The sequence below is a fragment of the Ictidomys tridecemlineatus genome, chromosome 4 (assembly GCF_052094955.1).
Source record: "Ictidomys tridecemlineatus isolate mIctTri1 chromosome 4, mIctTri1.hap1, whole genome shotgun sequence".
Lineage (NCBI taxonomy): Eukaryota > Metazoa > Chordata > Mammalia > Rodentia > Sciuridae > Ictidomys > Ictidomys tridecemlineatus.
Genome location: NC_135480.1, coordinates 946,934 through 971,427, shown reverse-complemented (window position 1 = coordinate 971,427; position 24,494 = coordinate 946,934). Strand labels below are relative to the sequence as shown.

The 24,494-nt window shown below is 65.4% G+C and overlaps 1 protein-coding gene across 1 annotated transcript in view; it reads right to left on the bottom strand.

The window, feature by feature from the left end:
- The window catches only part of Muc5ac (mucin 5AC, oligomeric mucus/gel-forming), a 29,513-nt gene extending 8,138 nt beyond the window's left edge, over positions 1-21,375 (bottom strand). The window contains 31 exon segments of the mRNA XM_078045284.1: positions 110-6,058; positions 6,621-6,809; positions 6,903-6,946; positions 7,514-7,676; positions 7,879-8,007; positions 8,296-8,452; positions 8,871-9,110; positions 9,876-10,055; positions 10,161-10,274; positions 10,365-10,503; positions 10,748-10,899; positions 11,116-11,216; positions 11,504-11,556; positions 11,632-11,887; positions 12,054-12,180; positions 12,700-12,794; positions 13,438-13,602; positions 13,684-13,821; positions 13,909-13,978; positions 14,392-14,502; positions 15,170-15,308; positions 15,482-15,599; positions 15,788-15,913; positions 16,012-16,225; positions 16,325-16,431; positions 17,167-17,257; positions 17,806-17,923; positions 18,157-18,418; positions 18,711-18,770; positions 19,547-19,621; positions 21,276-21,375. Coding sequence (XP_077901410.1) covers positions 110-6,058; positions 6,621-6,809; positions 6,903-6,946; positions 7,514-7,676; positions 7,879-8,007; positions 8,296-8,452; positions 8,871-9,110; positions 9,876-10,055; positions 10,161-10,274; positions 10,365-10,503; positions 10,748-10,899; positions 11,116-11,216; positions 11,504-11,556; positions 11,632-11,887; positions 12,054-12,180; positions 12,700-12,794; positions 13,438-13,602; positions 13,684-13,821; positions 13,909-13,978; positions 14,392-14,502; positions 15,170-15,308; positions 15,482-15,599; positions 15,788-15,913; positions 16,012-16,225; positions 16,325-16,431; positions 17,167-17,257; positions 17,806-17,923; positions 18,157-18,418; positions 18,711-18,770; positions 19,547-19,621; positions 21,276-21,348 — 9,955 coding nt within the window. The 5' untranslated portion in view covers positions 21,349-21,375.
- Between the last annotated feature and the right edge of the window lie 3,119 nt (positions 21,376-24,494).

The following is a 24,494-nucleotide window of genomic DNA, read 5'->3' as shown; positions in this document are numbered from 1 at the left end:
AAGATTTAGCCCCGGCCACAAGAAAGGCCCACTCAACTCCGGAACACCATGGCCTTGGCCAGGAAGGAGTCAAGAGTGGGCCTCCAAGGCCGGCCCGAGGGACACTCACCTGCAGGGTACAGCTGGTCCAGCACGCTGCAGAAGCAGGGAAGGGTGGATGATGCCGCAGAGCTGGGCGACCACGGGGAGGACACAGCTGAGGTGGAGGGCACTGAAGAGGAGGGCTCGGGGGGTGCAGTCCAGGCAGGTGTCCCAGTGGTCGGGCAGCCGTCGGGGGTGTGGCAGCACAGGACACGCACCTCGTAGTTGAGGCACATCCCCAAGGGCCCCTGCTGCTCCTGGTTGCGGCACACCAGGCCCAGGTGGGGCTCGCACTGCACCACCTGGCCCAGGGCCTCAATGCTGACCTCGGGGTGGTTCTCGGCTCGGCACTCCAGCCGGGTGATGTCCTCAGGTTGGAGACAGATCCTCTCTCCCTTGCTCAGGATGTTGCTGTAGGTTTCCGTGTCTCCGCCATGCGGCCCGGGGTCTGGGAAGTCCACGTCGAACCACTTGGTCCAGGTGCACTGTGGCTGGCAGTTGGTGGTCTGGGGTGTGGAGTGGGTGCTCTCAGGTGCTGGAGTGTGGCTGCTGCTGCTTGTAGGGACAGGGGTGGAGCTGGTCTTCCCTGTGGAGCTTGTGCTGACTGTGTGCACAGGGGTGGAGCTGGTCTTCCCTGTGGAGCTTGGGCTGACTGTGTGCACAGGGGTGGAGCTGGTCTTCCCTGTGGAGCTTGTGCTGACTGTGTGCACAGGGGTGGAGCTGGTCTTCCCTGTGGAGCTTGTGCTGACTGTGTGCACAGGGGTGGAGCTGGTCTTCCCTGTGGAGCTTGTGCTGACTGTGTGCACAGGGGTGGAGCTGGTCTCCCGTGTGGAGCTTGGGCTGACTGTGTGCACAGGGGTGGAGCTGGTCTCCCTCGTGGAGCTTGGGCTGACTGTGTGCACAGGGGTGGAGCTGGTCTCCCTCGTGGAGCTTGTGCTGACTGTGTGCACAAGGGTGGAGCTGGTCTTCCCTGTGGAGCTTGTGCTGACTGTGTGCACAGGGGTGGAGCTGGTCTTCCCTGTGGAGCTTGTGCTGACTGTGTGCACAGGGGTGGAGCTGGTCTCCCGTGTGGAGCTTGGGCTGACTGTGTGCACATAGGTGGAGCTGGTCTCCCGTGTGGAGCTTGTGCTGACTGTGTGCACAGAGGTGGAGCTGGTCTCCCGTGTGGAGCTTGGGCTGACTGTGTGCACAGGGGTGGAGCTGGTCTCCCGTGTGGAGCTTGGGCTGACTGTGTGCACAGGGGTGGAGCTGGTCTCCCGTGTGGAGCTTGGGCTGACTGTGTGCACATAGGTGGAGCTGGTCTCCCGTGTGGAGCTTGGGCTGACTGTGAGTGCAGAGTCTGTCTTCTGAACTTGGCTGGTCACGGTCTCTCTTGAGGTGCTGGAATGTGTGACAGGTCCTGTGGTCGGGCAGCCGTCGGGGGTGTGGCAGCACAGGACACGCACCTCGTAGTTGAGGCACATCCCCAAGGGCCCCTGCTGCTCCTGGTTGCGGCACACCAGGCCCAGGTGGGGCTCGCACTGCACCACCTGGCCCAGGGCCTCAATGCTGACCTCGGGGTGGTTCTCGGCTCGGCACTCCAGCCGGGTGATGTCCTCAGGTTGGAGACAGATCCTCTCTCCCTTGCTCAGGATGTTGCTGTAGGTTTCCGTGTCTCCGCCATGCGGCCCGGGGTCTGGGAAGTCCACGTCGAACCACTTGGTCCAGGTGCACTGTGGCTGGCAGTTGGTGGTCTGGGGTGTGGAGTGGGTGCTCTCAGGTGCTGGAGTGTGGCTGCTGCTGCTTGTAGGGACAGGGGTGGAGCTGGTCTTCCCTGTGGAGCTTGGGCTGACTGTGTGCACAGGGGTGGAGCTGGTCTTCTGTGTGGAGCTTGTGCTGACTGTGTGCACAGGGGTGGAACTGGTCTCCCGTGTGGAGCTTGGGCTGACTGTGTGCACAGGGGTGGAGCTGGTCTTCCCTGTGGAGCTTGGGCTGACTGTGTGCACAGAGGTGGAGCTGGTCTTCCCTGTGGAGCTTGGGCTGACTGTGTGCACAGGGGTGGAGCTGGTCTTCCCCGTGGAGCTTGTGCTGACTGTGTGCACAGGGGTGGAGCTGGTCTCCCGTGTGGAGCTTGTGCTGACTGTGTGCACAGGGGTGGAGCTGGTCTTCCCTGTGGAGCTTGGGCTGACTGTGTGCACAGGGGTGGAGCTGGTCTTCTGTGTGGAGCTTGGGCTGACTGTGTGCACAGGGGTGGAGCTGGTCTTCCCTGTGGAGCTTGTGCTGACTGTGTGCACAGGGGTGGAGCTGGTCTCCCGTGTGGAGCTTGTGCTGACTGTGTGCACAGGGGTGGAGCTGGTCTTCCCCGTGGAGCTTGTGCTGACTGTGTGCACAGGGGTGGATCTGGTCTTCTGTGTGGAGCTTGGGCTGACTGTGTGCACAGGGGTGGAGCTGGTCTCCTGTGTGGAGCTTGTGCTGACTGTGTGCACACGGGTGGAGCTGGTCTTCCGTGTGGAGCTTGTGCTGACTGTGTGCACAGGGGTGGAGCTGGTCTCCCTCGTGGAGCTTGTGCTGACTGTGTGCACAGGGGTGGAGCTGGTCTTCCCTGTGGAGCTTGGGCTGACTGTGTGCACAGGGGTAGAGCTGGTCTTTCCCCTAGAGCCTGGGCTGACTGTGTGCACAGGGGTGGAGCTGGTCTCCCTCGTGGGGCTTGTGCTGACTGTGTGCACAGGGGTGGAGCTGGTCTCCCTCGTGGGGCTTGTGCTGACTGTGTGCACAGGGGTGGAGCTGGTCTCCCTCGTGGAGCTTGTGCTGACTGTGTGCACAGGGGTGGAGCTGGTCTCCCGTGTGGAGCTTGTGCTGACTGTGTGCACAGGGGTGGAGCTGGTCTTCCCCGTGGAGCTTGTGCTGACTGTGTGCACAGGGGTGGAGCTGGTCTCCCGTGTGGAGCTTGTGCTGACTGTGTGCACAGGGGTGGAGCTGGTCTCCCGTGTGGAGCTTGTGCTGACTGTGTGCACAGGGGTGGAGCTGGTCTTCCCTGTGGAGCTTGTGCTGTCTGTGTGCACAGGGGTGGAGCTGGTCTTCTGTGTGGAGCTTGGGCTGACTGTGTGCACAGGGGTGGAGCTGGTCTCCTGTGTGGAGCTTGTGCTGACTGTGTGCACACGGGTGGAGCTGGTCTTCTGTGTGGAGCTTGTGCTGACTGTGTGCACAGGGGTGGAGCTGGTCTCCCTCGTGGAGCTTGTGCTGACTGTGTGCACAGGGGTGGAGCTGGTCTTCCCTGTGGAGCTTGGGCTGACTGTGTGCACAGGGGTAGAGCTGGTCTTTCCCCTAGAGCCTGGGCTGACTGTGTGCACAGGGGTGGAGCTGGTCTCCCTCGTGGGGCTTGTGCTGACTGTGTGCACAGGGGTGGAGCTGGTCTCCCTCGTGGGGCTTGTGCTGACTGTGTGCACAGGGGTGGAGCTGGTCTCCCTCGTGGAGCTTGTGCTGACTGTGTGCACAGGGGTGGAGCTGGTCTCCCGTGTGGAGCTTGTGCTGACTGTGTGCACAGGGGTGGAGCTGGTCTTCCCCGTGGAGCTTGTGCTGACTGTGTGCACAGGGGTGGAGCTGGTCTCCCGTGTGGAGCTTGTGCTGACTGTGTGCACAGGGGTGGAGCTGGTCTCCCGTGTGGAGCTTGTGCTGACTGTGTGCACAGGGGTGGAGCTGGTCTTCCCTGTGGAGCTTGTGCTGTCTGTGTGCACAGGGGTGGAGCTGGTCTTCTGTGTCGAGCTTGTGCTGACTGTGTGCACAGGGGTGGAGCTGGTCTTCCCTGTGGAGCTTGGGCTGACTGTGTGCACAGGGGTGGAGCTGGTCTCCTGTGTGGAGCTTGTGCTGACTGTGTGCACAGGGGTGGAGCTGGTCTTCCCTGTGGAGCTTGTGCTGACTGTGTGCACAGGGGTGGAGCTGGTCTTCCCTGTGGAGCTTGTGCTGACTGTGTGCACAGGGGTGGAGCTGGTCTCCCGTGTGGAGCTTGGGCTGACTGTGTGCACAGGGGTGGAGCTGGTCTCCCTCGTGGAGCTTGGGCTGACTGTGTGCACAGGGGTGGAGCTGGTCTCCCTCGTGGAGCTTGTGCTGACTGTGTGCACAAGGGTGGAGCTGGTCTTCCCTGTGGAGCTTGTGCTGACTGTGTGCACAGGGGTGGAGCTGGTCTTCCCTGTGGAGCTTGTGCTGACTGTGTGCACAGGGGTGGAGCTGGTCTCCCGTGTGGAGCTTGGGCTGACTGTGTGCACATAGGTGGAGCTGGTCTCCCGTGTGGAGCTTGTGCTGACTGTGTGCACAGAGGTGGAGCTGGTCTCCCGTGTGGAGCTTGGGCTGACTGTGTGCACAGGGGTGGAGCTGGTCTCCCGTGTGGAGCTTGGGCTGACTGTGTGCACATAGGTGGAGCTGGTCTCCCGTGTGGAGCTTGGGCTGACTGTGAGTGCAGAGTCTGTCTTCTGAACTTGGCTGGTCACGGTCTCTCTTGAGGTGCTGGAATGTGTGACAGGTCCTGTGGTCGGGCAGCCGTCGGGGGTGTGGCAGCACAGGACACGCACCTCGTAGTTGAGGCACATCCCCAAGGGCCCCTGCTGCTCCTGGTTGCGGCACACCAGGCCCAGGTGGGGCTCGCACTGCACCACCTGGCCCAGGGCCTCAATGCTGACCTCGGGGTGGTTCTCGGCTCGGCACTCCAGCCGGGTGATGTCCTCAGGTTGGAGACAGATCCTCTCTCCCTTGCTCAGGATGTTGCTGTAGGTTTCCGTGTCTCCGCCATGCGGCCCGGGGTCTGGGAAGTCCACGTCGAACCACTTGGTCCAGGTGCACTGTGGCTGGCAGTCGGTGGTCTGGGATTGGGTGACCTTTGTGCCCACTGATGTCCCTCTACTTGTGTGCACTGGTGTTGGGTGGGTAGTGTGCCCTGTCGAGGTGGCCTGACTTCCCGTGGTCACAGTGGTCTTCGTGGTGGTGCTGCCCTCCGTGGACTTGGGGTGTGTGGCGATGGATTTCGGGGTCCCTATGGTCTCGTTCCTGCAGTCGTCCACCAGCTCACAGCATTGGATCCGGATCTCATAGTTGTAGCAGATTGGCGGCAGCTGGTCCCTGTTCCAGCAGATGAGCCCTTCCTCAGAGTTGCAGGTCACCTGCTGTCCCAGCTCTGCCAGGGGCGTGTTGGGGAAGAACTGAGCCCTGCACTCCACACTTGTGGGCCTTTCACAGAACTTATACCCTTTGGATCTCAGGTTGTGAAAAGTGTCAAAATCTCCACTGTCCTTTCCAGGCCCGGGGTAGCTGCCATCCATCCACTGTGTCCAAGTGCAGGACTCCCGTAAGCAGCTCACCGGGCTGACTCCAGAGGTGGTGGGCACACTCGTGACCTGGGACCTTCCCGGGGGTGATGCAGAGGCAGAGGGTGTTCCTGAAGTTGTTTTTGGAGTTGGGGTAGACTTCAGGAACGATGTTCTGACAGGTGTGGAGGACACGGTGGCACTGGTCGTGGGGACCGTGTTGGTAGTCCTGTGCCTGGCTGGAGGGCTGGAGGTGGGGCAGGGCAAGGGGCTGCAGCACAGGACCCTGATCTGGTAGTTGTGGCACAGGCCTGATGCCTGGTCCCTGTTGTGGCAGGTCAGCCCAGCCGTCGGGCTGCACTCCAGGCGCTGACCCAGGGCCTGGAGTGGCACCTCGGGCGCGTCCTCAGCTCGACACTGCACTGCCCTCGGCACTTGGCAAATCCGGAACCCGTGGGCACGGAGGTTCTGCAGCGTGTCGAAGTCACCGCTGTCCACGCCCTGCCCGGGACGACTCACATCCAGCCAGGGGGACCACAGGCACTTCTCCCCACAGTGGACAGAGGACGAAACAGGGGGTGTGGCAGGCGTGGTCCTGAGGGGCGTGCCCGTGGCTGTGGATGAGGCTGTGCTCACAGGCACTGGGCGCACCGTGCTCTGGGTGGGGCTGGAGCCCACACCTGTGGTCTGCCTCGAGCTGAATGCTGTGGGAAAAGAAGGTTGCGGGCTGAGCCCGGGCACACGTAGGCTGGCTTCACTGGGTCCTGGCTCTGATGACCTTCTGTCCTGGGGGCTGCCTGGTGGGCTTCCCCACAGCAAATGGGCCAATGTTGAAATTTGAATGACCAGGGACACACAAAAGAACCTGTCTGCTCAGAACCTGGCCCACAGTGGGCCGATGGGCATCACAGTTCTTCAATAAACAAGTGGATTGACCTCAGTACAGGGCATCTGCCCCCGGGCCTGCCCTGAGCGGAAGCCACGTGTCTATGGCTGCCCTGTGCTGGAAGCCTCGGCCCGGGGCCTGAGCTCCCCAAGGAGCTGTGGATTCCAGGTCAGCCAGAGTGAAACCCTGGAGCCAGCCCCTTCCCATGGCAGGGAAGGAGGAGAGAGTGAGCCACTGCCGTGCCCGATACCCAGGGGCTGCCACCGCTGCCCAGAGCTGGGCGTGAACCTGGCCTCCAGCAAGAGAAGCCACGCCAGTCCGCTGGGAGAGCGACACCCCCAGGACCCCCGGGGCCCTTTGCCATCACACGTTGTCCTTACTGTGTGGGGACGTGGAGAAGGAGAAGGTGGTCGGGGGCCTGGGGGTGGTGGGGCTGCAGGTGAAGACCCTCCTCTCCACGGTGCCGTTGGCCCCGCAGTGGGCGGAGATGCAGCTGCCCATGCCGTCTGTCGTGTTGTAGATGACGTCCCCCGGGTGGAAGTGCCGCCCGTCGTAGGTGCAGACGCAGGCTGCGGGAGCACGGCAGCCCTCCGTGAGAGGGCTGAGGCGAGGCAGAGTCCCTCCCCACCAGACCCCAGACCCAGGAGGCCACGGCTGCTTACCACCACTGTCGTAGGCGCAGTGCACGCCGTTCTCCGTGCAGATGCTGGGGAGAGGGAAGGAGGGCTGGGGCACGGGCGCCAGCACAGCCTGCCCTCGGCCATGCCCACTGCCAGGGGTGGAGTCCCTGCCCAGGCCTGGGACTTCAAACTTAGCTTCCCGAGGTCCCACCCTCTGGAGGACTCCCCAGTCCACACAAGTGGAAGCCGGGTGGGGGACCCAGGAGCTGCTGGTGCTCTACCCAACCATGGCGATGGCTGCCCACCCCTGGGTCCCTGGCAGATCATCTGGCCTCAGCTCCCCCACCACCCGCCTGTTTGCCGGTCCCCGCACCCCAAGAGTCCCCCGACCAACAAGCACCAACACTCAGCTTCGCCTCTGAGCCTGGGGAATCAGGGGGATAGCCCCTGAGAAATGCCTGCCGCGGTCCAGAACCCGGACCCAGAGCCACCGGCCCATCACGGCAGACGGCACCCCTGAGAGCGAGGCCCTCCCCCAGAGACCCGGCCAGGGCACCCTCTGGTCCTGCAGGCCCGAGTCCCGGGGGCTGCTGGTTAGGGGCCTGGATCCCCCACGTGCTCTAGGCTCTGTGGCCCCCTGCCAAGGGACTCACCACGAGTAGCAGTTCTTGTCCGAGGGCACGGTGGCCCCGGGCCGGTAGGACTTCCCGTGGATGCGGCAGGGTGGGGGGGGTGTTGGGGTTGGGCACTTGTCCACACACTGCATCTTGTCCTCATCGAAGATGGGAGCCGACGGTGGGCATTTGGGGTAGCAGCCTGTGGGACAGAGAGGACTGAGTCCCAGCCACAGAGGCCAGCTGGCCACCCCAGCCCAGGAGGGCCCCAGCACTGTCCCCAGCCCTCAGCCTTCTCCACGACACCACCGTGCCCTAGAGGCTGAGGCCACGGGCTCCTCGCGGGGCCAGGAGAGCCCAGCCCCGTGAGGGTGCCCAGGCCTGGGAAGCCGGTCCCTGCCCACCTTCGAGGCCCCGCAGATCGTGGAGGCAGCGCCCACTGGGGTTCCGGCAGGTGCGCATGCAGGGCGCCCCGCAGGGCTGGAAGTGCCACTCACACTCCCCCTGGGGGTTGTAGTAGTCGCAGAACAGCGCTGGGGGGGCAAGGGGGGTGGTCAGAGCAGCCTGCACTGGGGCCTTCTAAACAGACCAGGGGAGGCGCCAGGGCAGGGTCTCCAGCCAGGGCAGCCCAGCTGGGCCCTCGTCCCGGGGCTTCTCTGGGCCAGGCGGAAGCTCTGCTGAGCGCTCCACCCGAGGGCGCCGTCCACCCCTTCCCTCCTCCTTGGAGGCCTTCTTACTCCTCCAGGGACCACGCATGCAGCCAGGCACACGTGCCGAGAGCTGCCACCTCGGGTCCTGGAGCCCCGGGCCCCTGTACTCACGGCAGACGTCCGGCGTCCTCCAGGACACGCACACTCCGGCTTCGTGGCAGGCCTGGGCATAGGCGGCCACAGCGGTGCAGAAGCACTCACAGTCTCCCCCCGAGTCGCAGGCACACGCGTCACCCACGCAGGCCTCGTAGTACATGGTCGGCTCCACCTGAGGGAGACGGGCCTCAGACTCCCGGGAGCCACTGGGCTTTGGGGGGATCTGGCCTGTGGTCACTAACCTGGGCCAGTTTCCACTGGAGCTCAAGAGAGCAAATGCATGGCCTACAGTGGTTTCCCAGCACTGCCTCTGTGCCCACAGGCCAGCTCCCACCTGGCCCACAGGCTCCTGCCCGCCTGGGGCTTCTGGGGCAGTGCTCAGAGCAACACCCCACACAACTCAGGCCACGGCTGCTAGGAGCAGTGCACCAGCCTGGCCACTGTGGCATGTCCACATGGGCCCCGAGCCCAGCTCTCTGCGCTCTTAGCTGATGCTGCCCTCCCCCTCTTGTCCCCTCTGCCTCCTGGGACCATTGCCCGTGGTCCCTTCTCAGCCCAGAGACCCCCCTGCCCTGCCTGGCTGGCCATACATGGGCATGGCAGGTGGCGAAGGTGGCACTGTGGATGATGCTGCACTGCTTCTGGGCCCAGGCCTTGCGGTAAGGGTTGGTGGTGCAGGGGTCCTTGGGCACCGGGGCATCCGGGCAGGACGGGGAGAGCTTCCAGCTGTTTCCAAACTCCAGCGCGTCACCCACCACGGCCTGGCTCCGCGTGGTGAAGTCATTGAGGGCATTGCCATCGAAGTTCCCACACAGGCCGCAGACCCTGCCCTGCAGAAGCACAGGGAGAAGGGAGGCTGGGCACAGAGCCTCTTCCTCAGCCCACCGCCACCTGAGCATCCAGCAGGATGGTCCCCCGGAAGGGGAGGGGTGCGAGGTTTGCAGGGTGGCCTCAGGGCCCTGCTTACGCCCTGCTGCCCACACAGCATCAGAGACTGTGAACTTTCCAGGGGCCACACGGCCTGCCCTCCCTCCAGCCTCCTGCCTGTGCTGGGGCCACAGCAGCCAGCCCGGTGTGTCCTGGAGTGGGCTGGGCAGTGGCTCTGACTCAGTCCTGGGCCTGGACCGAGACTTAGTGGAAAGAGAGCCTTTCCAGATGTGGTAGGTTGAGGTCACACTGGGGTAGAATGGGCCCTCAATCCAATGTCCGCTGTCCTTATGCCAGGGAGGATGTGGACACAGGCACCCAGGGAGGGCCCACATGATGACAGAGGATGGGGAGTGACCCAGCCACCTGACAAGGACGCCCTGCCCAAAGCTGCGACAGAAAGGCCTCTCCCGGGAGCTCAGCCTGCACCTGGCTTGGACTCCCAGTGTCCAGACTGAGGGCATCCGCAGCCTGCCCTCCCTGGGCTGGGACGCTGCAGGACTCACACACCGGGGGCTCCCTCCTCGCTGCTGCCCGGAGGCTCCGCCCCTGTATCTGCTCTCAGACCCCATCTCTCCCTCTCTCTGGCGGACTCTGTCCCTCGGCCCCTCCGGTATGTCCCATGGCCCCCAGCAGGGACAACAGCAGGGGCCTCCCCTCGGCCTCACCTTGAACTCGGGGCTGAGTCTCAGGAAGATGCTGGTCCTCCTGTCCCACAGCAGCACCAGGCCTGCGTCGGTGTCCACCACCAGGTAGATGCCCATCTGGCGGATGGTGTAGGGCGGCTCCTGGCCTGCGCCCTTCTGGACCACCTCCACCTTCCCGCTGCTCAGCTTTAGCTCATAGCTCTGTGAGACAAGGCGTCCCTTAGGCCCGGGGGACCCTGCGCTCTAGGTGCTCGGTGCCACCGTGGAGCCCCCAGAGTGCCCCTCCCAGCTGTGCCCCTCACTCACCCCCAGGAAGATCTTAATGTCCTTGGAGCAGGTGGTCCCCGTGGTACCACAGGGGACGTTCTCGGTGACCACACGGAAGGCATCCTTGGCGCTGCCGTTACCGCCGCAGTGGTCCTGGGGAGAGGAGGCGGTCAGGGCGGGGCTCGGCTGGGCCTGCAGCCCCCAGGGCCGGGCGTGCTATGGACAGAGGCGCAGACCCCCTACCTGCACCAGCGTGTACTGGCAGTCCCCACCGAAGGTGTAGCGCTGGCCATCGAAGGTGAGGAAGTGGCCATCCCCGTACAGGGCACAGGTGGCCTGGCAGGGCTCTTCTGTGCACCGCCACATTCTGTTCTCACAGGTGCTGCAGAGGACGAGGGGTCAGGTCAGGGTCCTCCAGGGGCTCTGCGGGGACCCTCGGTGCTTCCTGGCAGCCACCCCTCCCCAAGAGGAAGGACCCAGTAGACCAACAGATGCCCAGAGGGTCTCGCGGCCTGGGCCACCCAGAGTCCCCCTGAGAACCTGGGCCGTGTGTGTGGGCCCGGGGCCTTGCCAGGGCTTCTTCAGCTTCTGACAAGGACAGTCCCCTGGGGCGCTGAGCCACATACCAGGTGTTGCAGCCTGCCCAGATGGTCTCCCCCGGCCTGTAGCTGGCCCCGTTGTGCATGCAGGGGCAGTCCTCAGCGGCAATGCAGCCCCCGCTCCCGTCGGCCACCAGCCCCGGGGGGCACACGCAGCCCGGCTCACACTGGGGGCTGTACTGTAGGGCACAGGGACACAGTGAGTGGTGGGGACAGCTGCCTGGACCTGCGTCGTCCTCCACCGGGCCAAGGGTAGGCGAGCCCAGTCAGCAGGCAGGGGTCCTCCAGGGACCCGGTCCAGCGGTGGGCCCAGCTTGGCTACCCCCTCCCCCAGGAGCACCTTTGAAGGACCCTGGCTACCATCAGGGAGACTGTTGGGGCCACCAGTCACTCACACAGGCCATGTCCAGGGTATGACAGCTCTTCTGGCAGCCAGCTCCGGTGGCCCCATGAGTGGCATTGTGGCAGTCGAAGTAGACCATAGGTGCGTCACACACTGGGGAAAAGGAGGGGTGCAGGGGACCCTAAGCCCCTCCAGCCAGGCTCGGCTGCACATGGCCCCCAGGGGCGGAGGAGCCTGCCCGTGCAGGTGGGGGAGTGTGGAGTGCCACACTGGTGCGTGTCACTCGCCAACCCGGGCAGAGCCCAGGGCTCAGACGGCGCTAGACACAGAGGCCAGTCAGCTGCCGCTGCCCCCTAGCTTGGAGGGGGACAAAGAAGCCATTCAGGGCTTCCCCTGGAGAGGACGGGCCTGAGGACAGCCATGCCCCTCTCTGAGCTCACCTTGGGTGGGCGCTGGGCCCCCGATGCAGGTCAGCGTCCCCTGTGTGCAGGTGCTGTGAGGAGGAGACGGTCAGCAGGTGTGTTCTGGCCACTGAGCCCCTGTCCCACACCCCCGAGGCACGTCTCACCAGACGGCCCCGCTGTCGTGCAGAGACTCGCCGTTGGGGACCATGGAGCCCCTGTGGTAGCAGGGGCAGCTGGCAGCCGGCACACACTTGTCCGAGGCGTCCAGGAACATGCCCTCTGGGCAGGCGCAGCCATCCACAGGGACAAAGCTGACATGGCAGGTGACGTCCTCCTCGCTCAGGGCACGGCAGGTGGGCTGGCAGGTGCTGATGTGGTAGTGGTAGGTCATGGACTTGGGGCAGGTGGTTGTGGGCTTTGCTGCAGGAAGCCAGGAAGAGGGGACACTCAGGATGCTGATGGGCACAGCCAGGTGGGCAGCAGTGGGTAGTCAGGGGCCCAGGCCTCCTGGACAGAGCCCCAGACTGTGATGGCCTTGGGCAGAGGACGGGTCTTGGCGGGGGGGGCCCGCTTGCCCGGCACTCACTGCAGACGCCGGCCCTCCAGCCACGCAGCAGCACGCCCTTGGCGGCACAGGCCTGCACGTAGGAGGACAGGGCCGCGCACATGCAGTCCTCGCTCTTCTCGCAGTTGCACGTGTCGAACATGCAGTTCTGGGGGCCAGAGACATCAGGGTCAGGGACTCAGCACACAGGTGGCCAATGTCCCCCACCCTGCCAGTCCCTGCCTGGGCCCCATCTTGGCCTCCTGGGATGCTCCCCTGGGTCCTCCCTCACACCCCACGTGCAGCTGAGCAGAGCCCCATGCAGGGCTGGCCACCCATGGGGCTGGGGGCTCCAGCAAGACCTTGGCCCTTTATCTCTGTGGCCCAGGGGGTCCAGCCCCTGCCCCGGCTGACTCCCTGCTTGGGTTAGCTCCTGCGTCCAGTACAGGGCTGGAGTCCCAGGCAGGCCCAGTGCATGAGTCAGGGGGAGAATTAGTGAATGAGCTCCATGGGAACAGACCCAGGGACGGGCTTGGTCCTGGAACCCACACCTGGGGCCTGCTGGGCCGTTACGGTCCCGAGAAGGCTCGCTGCCCAGCGCCCCTTCTCAGTGTCCCCTGACTCCCTGGGGGCGTCCCCATAGCCCAGCAGCAGGACCTGGACTGCAGGGGTGGTGGGTGGGCATTACCGAATAGTAGGTGCTGGGGCTCACGGTGGCGTGGCATTGGGCGAAGGGGCCGTCAGGGCTGGTCAGCTGTGAGCACCAGTGCTGGGCGTACTTCTCTGTGGGCAAAAGGCAGGCTGTCCATGGTCACTCCTGGGCAACCCACCCGGGGCTGCTCCTGCCCCCAGCAGATAGAGCAGGCACTCGGACACAGAAGGGCCCGTGAGGCCTGGAGACGCCATGGCTACTGCTTCTCTCCTTTCCTGGGTCCCCAGCCCAGCCCCCCAGTGCCACCACCTTCTAGGGACGTGGGTAGCCACTACGAGGGACGGATGTGACAAGACCGCTCCACCCCTTCTCTGGGTAGGGGTGGGCCACACAGGGAGAGCAAGTGAGCCAGGACCTGCTGGCTGAACGCCTGCCCGGGGCAGGGGCTGGACGGTCAGCAGCGCAGGAAGATGGGCGTACTCCCCTCCACCCTGCAGCTGGCCCCAGTGCTGCAGGCTGCAGCCACAGCAGGAGAGCGGCTTGGTCGGCCCGAGGCTCCTCCGGACCTGACGATCGGCCAGCAGACACACTGGGCTCCACACTGCCCCCCATTCCTTCTTCCCAGACTCACCTCTCGGGTGACAGTACACATGATGGCCAGCTCACCACTAGCCTGAGGCGGGGACAGCTGTACCCCAGGACAGAGTCAGGAGACACCCAAACAGGCGCACTAGGCCCTGAGTGGTCCTCAGGGAGCCAGCAATGGCCACGTACCATTCTCCACGCTGAGCGAGCAGGGGTCCTCGAAGCTGCTCTTGGCATTGGGGCAGGCAGCCTGGGTCTTCCAGGTGTTGGCGAAGGCGGCCCCCGTGCCCTCCACCACCCCGCTGTTGGTCCGGAAGTCATCGGCCTGGATGCTGTTGAAGTTCCCGCAGAGACCTGGGGAGGAGAGTCATGTCGCGGCCCTGCGCGGGCTCAGGGACGGGGTGGGCGCCAGGACCCCGGGGTGCCACCTCTTACCGCAGGTCAGTCCCCGGAGCTCAGGGGCCAGCCGCACAAACACCTGCATGGTGGGCACCAGCTGGATGGCCAGCTGCACGCCCAGGTGGGTCTGCGCGATGATGAAGAAGGTCGAGGGTCTGAAGAGGGTGACGTTGGCTGCGGACACAGCACAGGGGTCTCACTGGGAGGTGCCGGGCAGGACCCACAGGCAGCCCCAGGGCGGGAGTGGGCCAGTGCCCTCACCTGTGGACACGGGCAGCTGCGTGTAGATCTGGTTCACGAACACCTCCCCGCTGGCCTTCACCACCACCGCCTGCGGGCAGCCAGCACGTCAGCGGGGGCCTGGGCGGCCTCCACCACCGCCCCCGGTCCCTGCAGAGGCTGCAGAGTGTGCCCACAGCCCACAGGGCGGCGACCCTGAGCTCTGCCCTGACTCGCTCCGAGTCTGGCCTGTCCGAGGGCCACACGTGCTTTTAGCAACGTAAAAACCAGACCGTGTGTCAGTCCAGCAGAGACCTCGCTGGCCAGGGGTGTGTCCCTCCTTCCCGGGGCCAGGTGGGGCTGGCACTGAGCTGCTCCACTTAGGGACAGTCCCTTAGAGGACCTGCGAGCAGGGACACGGCCGGCCGGGGCAGAGGGTCCACTGGCTGTGGCCAGATCCAGGGCTGGGGCGGAGAAGCTTGGCAGTGGGGGTCGCGCCCCGTCCCCCCCTTGGGCGACACTCACCGTGGGGCCCCCGCCCAGGCGCAGCTCCACGCCCTTCAGGCAGGTCTCGCTCTCGGTCAGACCGCACCTGCGCAGCTCGGCCAGCACCGCGAAGGCATCGTCGTGGCAGGGCTGTGGGGAGCACGTGGCGCTCACCTCGTCGGCCTCCCCCTGTCCTCCAGCCCACACTGCCCCTTGCCAGAAGCCCCGAGGGCACAGCCCGGCACCCAGGGAGGAAACTGTTCACCGTCGGAGGGAAAGCACTGCCTCCAAACAGGTCCTGGGGGAGGCTCGCTGGGGAGGCTGGGGAGGCCCTGGGGGAGGCAGACCAGGGTCCCAGGGGCCCGCAGAGGGACAGGGAGCAGACATCCGGGGCAGCGGCTCCCCACCACACTGCCATGGTGGATGCAGGACGCCAGGCCTCATCCACCCCACAGGTGCACCTCGCCAGAGAGCCTGCTGGAGGCCACGACACAGGGACCAGGGCACGTGGGTTTTGCTCTTCAGTGGTGGCCCACACCACGTTGACCCAAGATGATAAGAGGGCGAGCTGGGCGGGGAGGTGGGCAGCTGGGGTTCAATGCACTTTCTGCCTGACCAACAAATGACCCCCAAACTGCTCTAAAAATAGAGCCATTGAAAACCGAAATGCAAGGTCAGAGGGGTCAGGGCACTGGACAGGGGCCGCTACACTCTAACCAGCATCCATGTGACCCAGGCACTCCCTCATGGTCTCCCCTGGTGAAGCCCAGGATTGGGGCCCAGGGAGGCTGGCCATCCCAGGTGCCCAGGGCCGTACCTTGGTCAGCACGTAGCTGCAGTCCCCATGCACGGTGTACTGCTTCTCGTCAAACGTGGACAGGTGGGAGCCGCCCAGCACAGAGCAGGTGCCCTGGCACGGCACCTCCTGGCAGCTCCAGCGGCCTCCGGAGCAGGTGCTAGGAGGAGAGAAGGAGCACAGTGTGTGCTGCCCAGGGCACCAGGCCTGCCGCACCCCTCCAGACGGGGCTTCCAGCAGGCTGCGAGGCCACAGCAGACCTGCAACCTAGGCCTAGCCCTGAGCTCCCAGAGGAACTGGCCCTGGGCAGGCTGGGGACAGGGAGGGACCTACCACCGGGTGCAGTCTGTAGAGTAGTTGGCCCCTGGGGCGTAGGAGGTCCCATTGTACATGCAGGAACACTGAGACATGGGGACACAGCCAGTCTGGCCGATGTCATCAAACACCGTCCCTGCAGGAAGCAGGTCAGCTGTGACACAGGTACCCCCAGGGCCCAGCCACCCTGAGGCCCAGGGGCACCCCCAGCAGGGTCTGAGGGGTCTTTGTTCTGTGGTCCAGCCAGAGCCATCTGGCACCCAGAAGGCATCTGTGTTTGGGGGGTCCTGTGCCTGGGTTGGCAGGGGTGGGCCCCCAACTGACCCTCAGGGCAGAAGCAGCCGGCCACGCAGTGGTCCTCGCAGAGCTGGGAGCGCTGGGGGTTGGAGCAGGTGTCTGTGCAGGGGGAGCCACACTCCTGGTGCTGCATGTTCAGGGGGCACGTCTGGTCTGCAGGGCCACAGGGCAGGTCGTCACACCCAGCTCCTTTCCCGCAGGACAGCGTGGTGGGAATGGGCACTGGGGGTAGGGCAGGGCTGGGCACTCACAGCAGAGGTCGGGGCCTCTCCAGTCCTGGGGCAGGCCCCCTGCGTGGGCGCACTGCCGTGAGTACTCGGCCAGCGTGTGGCAGATGCAGCTGGGCAGGTCGGCCTGCTCACAGAGACACAGGTCCTGCCGACAGGCCTCCACGTAGCTGCTGACGTCCACCAGGGCCGCACAGCCCGAGAACAGCTGGCCTCGCAGGAGCTCCTCGCAGATGCCCTGGGGCAAGGCAGGAGGCCAGGCTCGGGGATGCCCTGCGAGATCGGAGGACCACCCGCAGCCCCTCCCCCCACCTCTGCCCTGCCCTCCGAGGCTCACGGAGCTGATGGAGCAGTTCTGGGGTGCAGGGTCGGGGTCCTGGCACTGCTCCGTGGGCCCGTCCATCTTCTGCAGGTTCCCAAACTCCATGGGGGTCAGCCTGACATCTGTAGGAAACAGGAGCTGGCTCTTCCTGCAGGCCCCAGACCCTGCAGCCCAGCACCCAGGCCATGAAGTCCCAGGGGCCAGAGCCCCGAGGTGGGCTTCCCCATCCTGCCCACCCTGGGACACTCGGGGGGTCTGGAAATGACTCAAGGAAGCAGCGGGAGCCTGGAGACTGATCCTGCCGCTGGGCTGGGATGCACCAGGGGCAGAAAGTGAGCCTGCGCTTCCCTGGCCAGCCCTGCACAGGGCCTCGCTGGCCAGGGGCAGCTGGAGGCTTGGGCAGGCTCCATGCCCCTGACTGGACAACCCTTCTGGGGGTGGCCTGGCAGCTGGGGGACGGTCAGGGAGGCTGGCTGTGCAGCCACAGTTGGAACGCCACTTCTCGTGGCAACGGCGCGAGCATTGAGGAAGCAGGTGCCGATTTCCAGGGAGGCTGCGGGTCCTGGGCCCCTGTCCAGAGCAGCGGCACGGAGGACAGGGTCCTGACTGGCTCTCAGCTTCCCACACGCACCCCTGAGGCAGGCAGACGCCAGGACTGAGTGGGCACGTGTGTCTGCGCACCAGTGTGTAGGGTGTGTGCTAGAACCGTGCCTGTGAGCAGGTCTGCATGTGCACACGCCTGTGCCCGGGTCAGGCACATGTGTGCGGTGTGAGAGTGTGTGGCAGGGGCTGTGGGACTCTGGGAGACGGGGCCCTCCAGGGAGCTGAGGAGGGGACAGGGGCCTGGAGAGCCTCACCATGGGAAAGGAACTCGTTGAACACTGGGATGCCGTTGAAGTCCCCACAGAGCCCGCAGGTCTGGTTGGCGAACTTGCTGTCCAACTCTAGCTGGAATGGGGGACACATCAGAGCCAGTCCCAGGAAGCCCAGGATAGGAGGGACCCATCCCCAGAGGGAACGTGCCCCAGAGAGACCCCAGCGTGAGGCCCACCCCAGGAGCTGCAGGAAGCTCGGCCCTGAGCAGGGCTCCTCTGTGGGAGCAGACCCCAGGGCTCTGCTGGTCCTGCCCCTCACCTCCTGTGGGGCAGGGTCTTACCCTCTTGCCCCCTTAGCCCAGGGCAGTCTCCACCCTCTGGACAGCTGACCAGGGCAGGCCAGGCCCTTGGAGGACAGGAGGTGTGCACCCCCGCTGGGAAGCCCATCCATCCTGCCTGACCAGCCTCACCCAGAGGACCACCCTGTCCTCCCAGAAGGCCTGTCCACCCTGTCCTCCCGGGAGGCCTGTCCACCCTGTCCTCACGGGAGGCCTGTCCACCCTGTCCTCCCGGGAGGCCTGTCCACCCTGTCCTCCCGGGAGGCCTGTCCACCCTGTCCTCCCGGGAGGCCTGTCCACCCTGACCTCACGGGAGGCCTGTCCTCCCCACCCGCAGCCTCACCAGGAGGCTGTCATCGTCCTGGTCCCACATGAAGACGAGGCCCAGCCGAGCCGTGACTTTCAGGTTGCCGTTGCTGCGCTCCATCAGGACCCCAGACTGGCTGAAGGGCAGCTGGACCCTGTGGAGAGAGGGTGGGGCTGAGGCACCCGGGGCAGGGCGAGGAGGGGGTCCTGCCAGGAGGGTCCCCAGCCTTGTGAGGGACAGGAGAGAGCGCCTGGAGGCCCTGGTGTTCTGGAGGAACCGGGAAGGGCCCAGAGAGCCTGGCCAGCACTGCGGCCTCTTCCCTCACAGATGACGCCCTGCTCACCCCCACCGTCACCCCACAGGGTGCCACCCGGGGCTCGGACTCACGGGTGGCCATTGACCAGGACGGAGCTCTCATTCAGCTCGATGACCAGGCCATCGAGCTTCATGATGACCCTGCTCAGCGTGGTGGTGTTGGCCGCCCGGCTGCGGCGCAGCTGCACGTTGAAGTCCTCGTAGGCGGCTCCACAGTGGGCAGAGAACACGTAGTTGCACAGGCCGGGGAAGCGGAAGATGTCCCCGTCGAAGGTCTTGTAGTGGGAGTCGCCCCAGGTGCTGCACACCCGCCCGTTGTGGGCCGGGTTCGGGGCTGCAGGACAACAGCGTGGCCTTTGGAGGAGCTTGCCTGCGCCCACTGCACCCACCAGGGATGACCCTCCACCTGTCCCCGGAGTCCCCCCTCGTGCTGCTGCCCGGGGTGCGGCATCTGGGGTCCCCTCTGCTCCCAGGGAACTCTGGGAACCGGCCATGGCAGTTTGGGACAATTTTCCAATGCTTCCTCCACCTGGAATTGGGGTTCCCTTTCCAACCAGCCCCTGCAGGTGTGAGGGAGGGGCGCCCAGCTAACCCACACCTCTTTCCGGGCCTCGGGTTTCGCTCACCTTGGACCACAGGGATGGTGCTCAGAGGCGGGGTGTCAGTCATCCTGAGGAGGGGGTCACCTGTGGAGACAGCAGCTCATGGGATGTGCCTCCAGGAGCCAGGGACGCCACTGCCCCGAGGAGATGGGCCAGGGCCAGCGGACCCAAGCTCTGGGCCTGTAAGCCCAGTCTGGCGGCTGCTGTTGAGACCTGCACCGAGCGCTGCACCCGGCCCACACCCAGCGATCCCGGGCCTTCCCCATCCGTCTCCCTGCAGAGCCCCGGGCTGCTGGCCCTCACGGCCCCGGAACCTGCTACTTGTAGGTGGGGTCTCTTGCTCCCGGGAGGCAAAAAGCCTGGGTCAAGGAGATGAGGAGATTAGGCCCTGCTGCTCCTGGACTGGACTGGTGTGGGAAAGGCAAACAGACGGGGCTGTAACCCGAAACACCCCAAAACCCCCGCTTTGAAGCCTCTGGCCACCCTCCAGAGCCAGCTCCAAAGCCTGAAAGGGGTGCGGGTGGCTGCAGCAGAGTCAAACAGGGGGAGACGGGGGACCCGGCCCCCAGCCCCAGCACCCGGCTGGCCCTGTGGCGGTGGAGCCAGCAGCCTCTGAGGTCCCTCAGAGCCTGAGCTTCAGGGACCCACCCATGACCGGTACGAGGCTGGGCCAGAGAGGCCGGGCAGGGACTGGCCAGGCCATGCACACCTGCATGTCTTCCGGCCCCAAGTTCTGACGCCACAGCTGTTGTCTGCTGTAGAGCCAGCCCCAGACAAGTGGCCCCTGGGGACCCTGTGCCCACCCAGGTGGGGTCAGGGGCTCTGCAGGCAGAGGGTAGGGAACAGAGGCCAAGACTCACCGCTGTGCCCTGGAAGGGGAGAGAGGTCGGCGCTGGGCTCACGGCCGGGTTGCAGAGAGCCCTGCTGGGCCTGGCCTGCGGAGGAGGGGGCAAACCTGAGGAGACTTGCAGACAGGTGCCTCGGCTGTGCCACCAGGCCTGCAGACGGAGGGAGGTGCGGGGTGGCCAGCGCAGGATGTTCCCTCTGCCCTGTTGGGGGCTGGACATCTCCGTCCACGTGGGCTTTGTCAGTGTCGGGCCGGCGGCTAGAGAGAGACCCCTGGGGGCGTTCCCTCTGCTGGCCCGTTGAGCCTTGGCCGGGCCGCCTCACCCTGGCCCTGCGTCTCCAGGGACCATTCCTTGGTTCCTGTTCCCTCAGTCACTGTGTGTCTGCCCTGTGCCAGGGCCTGTCCTCTGTGTGGGCTGTGGGAACAGAGCCAGCCATGCTCGTCCTGGACTCCACTGGGAATCAGGAGTAGAGATGTGGTCAGTGACAGCTTGTCCCAGGAGCCCAGGGGTCTGAGGGCCAGGGTGAGCCGGTGCTCCCAGTGGCTGGGTGGGCCAGGATGGCCAGGGCAGCTGGAGCAGGGCCTGCAGGGAGACTGGGTCCTCCATGGCTGCACAAATGGCAGATGATCCCAGACACGGGCCTGAGGCCCCCGAGCCAGGGTGGGGGAGGGGCCTGGCCCACCCACAGCCACGCACAGGAGGGGCTGGGGCAGAGCGTGGACTCGGTCCACTGAGCCCACCTCCAATCCTACACTGCCCCTGGGGTCCTCGGGCCAGGCTGGGGGCCCTCATCTCCCTGGTGCCCTGTGCCCGGGGTCTTGTAAGGTGACAACTGGCCAGCCCAGGGGAACAGACAGAGAAAGAGTGGGACCAGACATGCCGTCCCCCAGAGGCTGCCCCTCCTCACCAGCCAGCACACCCCCTCAGTGGGCTGCGGGGGGCCTGGCCTGGGAGGGCCCGTGAGGTCCAGGCCCCCAGCCTCAGGGAGCAGTCCTGGCCCCGGGAATGTGCTGCAGGAGGCCACTGGGAGGGTCAGGGGGTGGGGACTCGGGGGGCACTGTCTGAGACGGGCAGCTCCCCTGGGAGCCCCCTTCACCCTGTCCTTCCCTGCGGGCCCAGTACCCCTCCAAGGGTCCTGGGAGACTTCTGAGCCCAGGGAGAGCCACGCTGAAGGAAGGGGTGGCCAGGAGGGGCAGGGGGCCCAGCACGTTCTCGGAGAGGCTTAGACTCTGGGGCTGCCCGGTGGAGGGAAGGTGGGCAGGGAAGGCACCTGCCCTTCCAGGAGGCCGGTCTCTCCCACCCCTGGACATCACCGGGGCACCGTCAGCAGAGGCAGGGACGTCACAGAAGTCTCGGGACCCTGAGCCCCAGTACTCTCAGGGGTGCAGGGGTGGGTGAGACCTGCCCCGAGACGTACCCCAGGCCACCCCCAGGAGCCTAGACAGGCAGGAGCCGGTGAACCAGGCCTGTGGGGAGGGCAGAGAGCCGGCCCTGACCAGGCCTGAGCGGACTCTGAAAATGGCTCCTGCTTCTCCCCTCAGAAGCCTGGCAGCCCAGAGCCCAGCCGACCACCAAGCCCGGCACTGCTGAGGGTGGTCAAGGCCACAGGCAGGGCTCATGGCTGGAGCCCCTCGTGGACACACCTAGCTAGCCCAGGACCCAGCTGCCATTGCCCACCTGGGGCCGGGGCCTCCCCGGGGCTTTGGGGGGCCACCTGGGGAAGCTGGAGGTCCCAGCCTACCTGGGTGCCGGGTGCAGGCCAGGGCAAAGGCCAGGGCCCAGAGTGGGGCCAGCTTCCTCCGGCCAACAGCCATGGTGTGCAGAGTGGGGAGATGTCCCCACAGGCGGCCTCTGAGGAGTGACTCTGCTCAGCCGCAGGCTTTTATAGCCCCGGGCTGGCTCCAGCTCCAGGAGCTTCACGTGGGTGGGCGGAGCCAGCCTCTGGTCCCCCCTCACCCAGGTAAACAGTGGGCGCTGGCTGGTCAGTAGCGGGCAGCAGGCAGACAGGGGTGTGTCTGTGGGTGGGGCCTGGCTTCCCAGGGGTCCCCCAGTCCTGCTGCGGGGAGTTCTCCCCCGCCCCCCGTCTCCCCATCGGGACCTTCCCTGACACCATCTGTGTCTGGCCGCCTGACCCCTGAGTTCCTGGTGCCTCGAGAAACCACAGCATCTGCCCAGCTGGCCAGTGCCCCCTGAGACTGCCACAGGCCTGGCTGGGGGTCATCCTTACCCTCGCTTCCTCCTCAGGGCAGCCCCCAGCCCCACCTGCCCAAGACCCAGCTAGGCCTCAGGCTCCCAGCCCCTCGCAGGCCCTGGGCAGCAGAGGGCCAGTGGCCTTCACTGGTGGCCTCTGGCTGTGAAGAGCTTGATGCCCACTGGGCTGGAGAGCTACTGGTGGGCCCTAGCAGACTTGGCCTGATGGCTCTGGCTGAGAAGGTGCCATCAATCACGTCATGAGCATTGCCAGACCTGGAGGAGGGCCTCGGGGGTCCCCAGACTGTCCCCGAGGCCTACAGGTTTGAGCACCAGGAGTCCTGCCCATCCTGAGGGGCTCCACACGGCCTCTGTCCCCAGGGCTCTTGGGCACATTCTGCCTGCCACAGTGTGGGGGATCCACTGGCTCCTTGACGGCTTCTCCCTCCCTGGGGCATGACCTGCCCAGCCTTTGGGGGGGCCAGAGTCAGTTTTTAGGCCAGCGTTAGGAGCGTGTGGCCCAATGACTAGTCCCTAAATATGAGGGCCCTTCTCCCATGGCTGGCAAAAGGAAGGTCACTGGGACAGGGACTGTGCCAGGCCAGTGGAATCTCACTCACCCTGGGGGACATGAAGTACGTGGGGCACCTGGCCAGGCAGCAGCCCTGCAAGCCCTCACCCCCGCTGAGCCCCAAGGCCACTCAGCGCTGGGCCTGGCCCTGGCTGAGCCAGGGCCCTCCCTCCAGGATCAGATAAGCGAGTGTGGCTGGAGCCCAGCGAGAAGGGCTGGGGTTGTGGCCCTGACGAGCGGCCCCTGGAGTTGCCATGGAGATAGGGAAAATGTTGGGGCCTGGGCAGGGCGGGGGCCGGGCACGTCCCAGAGCATCGTGGTCAGGCTGCTGATCCTGCCTCCAGCCCCCGGGACAGGAAGCCAGCACCCAACCGCCCCTCTGTCCTGGCAGGCTGTGCCCAGGTGACTCAGTGGAGATTAAGCCCCAGGCCAGCCCAGATCCGGTTGGTGTCGGGCCCCACATTGGGGCAAGGAATGCCAAGTCTGGGTATCCTGCACCCCACACAGGTGGGGAGTGGGGCCTGGGGGACAAGGAAGTGCCACTGACCCTACGGTGGCCCTGCTTTCCTTGGGGATGAAAACAGATCTGTCCCAGGACCCCCAGGACCCCAAGGATGCCAGGTGCTCCTCATGGGCAGAGTGGTCAGCCCGGCACCCCGCAGATGTGTGAGGTGAACATGACTGGCCCCAGTCCCCTCAAGCAGAGCCGCATGGTTAGGGTGCCCTTCCCACTCTGCTTCTCCATCCCCACCAGGACAGCAAGACTCTGCTCAGGTCAGGAAAACAAGGCCCGTGGCCCAGCCCAACCCTGGCCTTGCCCGACCCTGGCCCTGCCTGACCCTGGCCCTGCCCAACTGTCACGGGCCCAGGTGAGTGGGATGGGCCTCTGGTTTCAATAACTCCAGGCCCAAGTTGGGGTCCCCCCCACTGTCCCAGCTTGTCACCTTCATTTGCAGGATATTGGGTCAGCAGGACATTGGGTCAGCCCCGTTCTGGCCAGTAGGACCTGGGGGCCATGCCCTGTAAAATGCCCAGACTAGCCAGGCCTCAGCCTTCCTTCTCCTGTCCAGGAATGAAGGGCAAGGGGCTCTGTCTTGTGAGGCCAGGGGTGGGCAGCTTCCCACGCTCCCCATTGTGGGGCCACAGGGCTCCGTGGGGCTGGCATGTTGCCCCTCCAGGGCAGGAGGCGATGGCCCTTGTGCCTACGTGGACCACTCCTTCACCCTCTCTAGGCCTCGGGACCCTTGGCTGTAGGACCCATTGTGCAGAGGACAAGGTCAGTGCGGCATGCTCTGAGCTATCCTGGTCCTGGACAGTGCCCAGAGGCCCAGAGGCCAGGACGCTCCTGCCTGCTGCTCCCGGGGCCGGCACCTGGCACCGCTCAGACACGCTGAACCACTCTGGCACCCACCCCTTTCTAGGTGACATGGCGGCATGTGAAATAACGGTAGGTTTACTGACAGGCTCGTAGGACTCCCGGTCACTGATGCATGGCGCAGGCCCGAGGGTCCAGGGATGGGCCCACCAGCAAGACCAGCAGCAAGACCAGCACTCCGACTGCCAAGTCAGCAGTTTGCGGGGAGGACATGACGTCCTGTTTGATGGGAGCTGGTGTGAGAACTGGAGAGTGATTCCGTGAGCTCTCGAGGAGGAAGCGGGCCCTCCTGGCCCCGGGGAGGCCCCTTGCAGCCCAGCGGGGCAACCTGACACTTTGAGGAATTACGGCTGTGTTGACAGAAGGGGCAGCTCCCCAGTGGATTTTCACCCAGCCAGGAACTTCCTTGATAAGCGGACGTCATCTTGAGTTTCTCCCTGCTCCGCTTAGGGGGCCAGAGAGGGCGATGGCCGCGGGGCCTCCCTGCCCTGCACAGGGGGAGCTGAGCCCTGGCCTGGCTGGGCGGCGTCAGCACCTCAGCACCAGGGAGAAAAGGAGCAGTGTGACTTTGGTTTTTGGTGGGGCCACTCTGATTTGAGCCCTTTCGCACGGGTTTGTTTTCTCTGAATCACTGGGCAAACAGAATTCCTCCCAAGATCTGGCCTGGGCAGCTGAAGGAAGTCCTGTCCCCCTCAGACCCATGGTTCTGGCCAAAGCACCAGCTGCCTGCGTCCATGTCCACAGCCAGGACCACATGGTCGGCTGCGGAGAGGGGCTGATGCTGGCCTTGAGCCCCGTGTCTCCCAGAGCCTGGCCTGCACCCG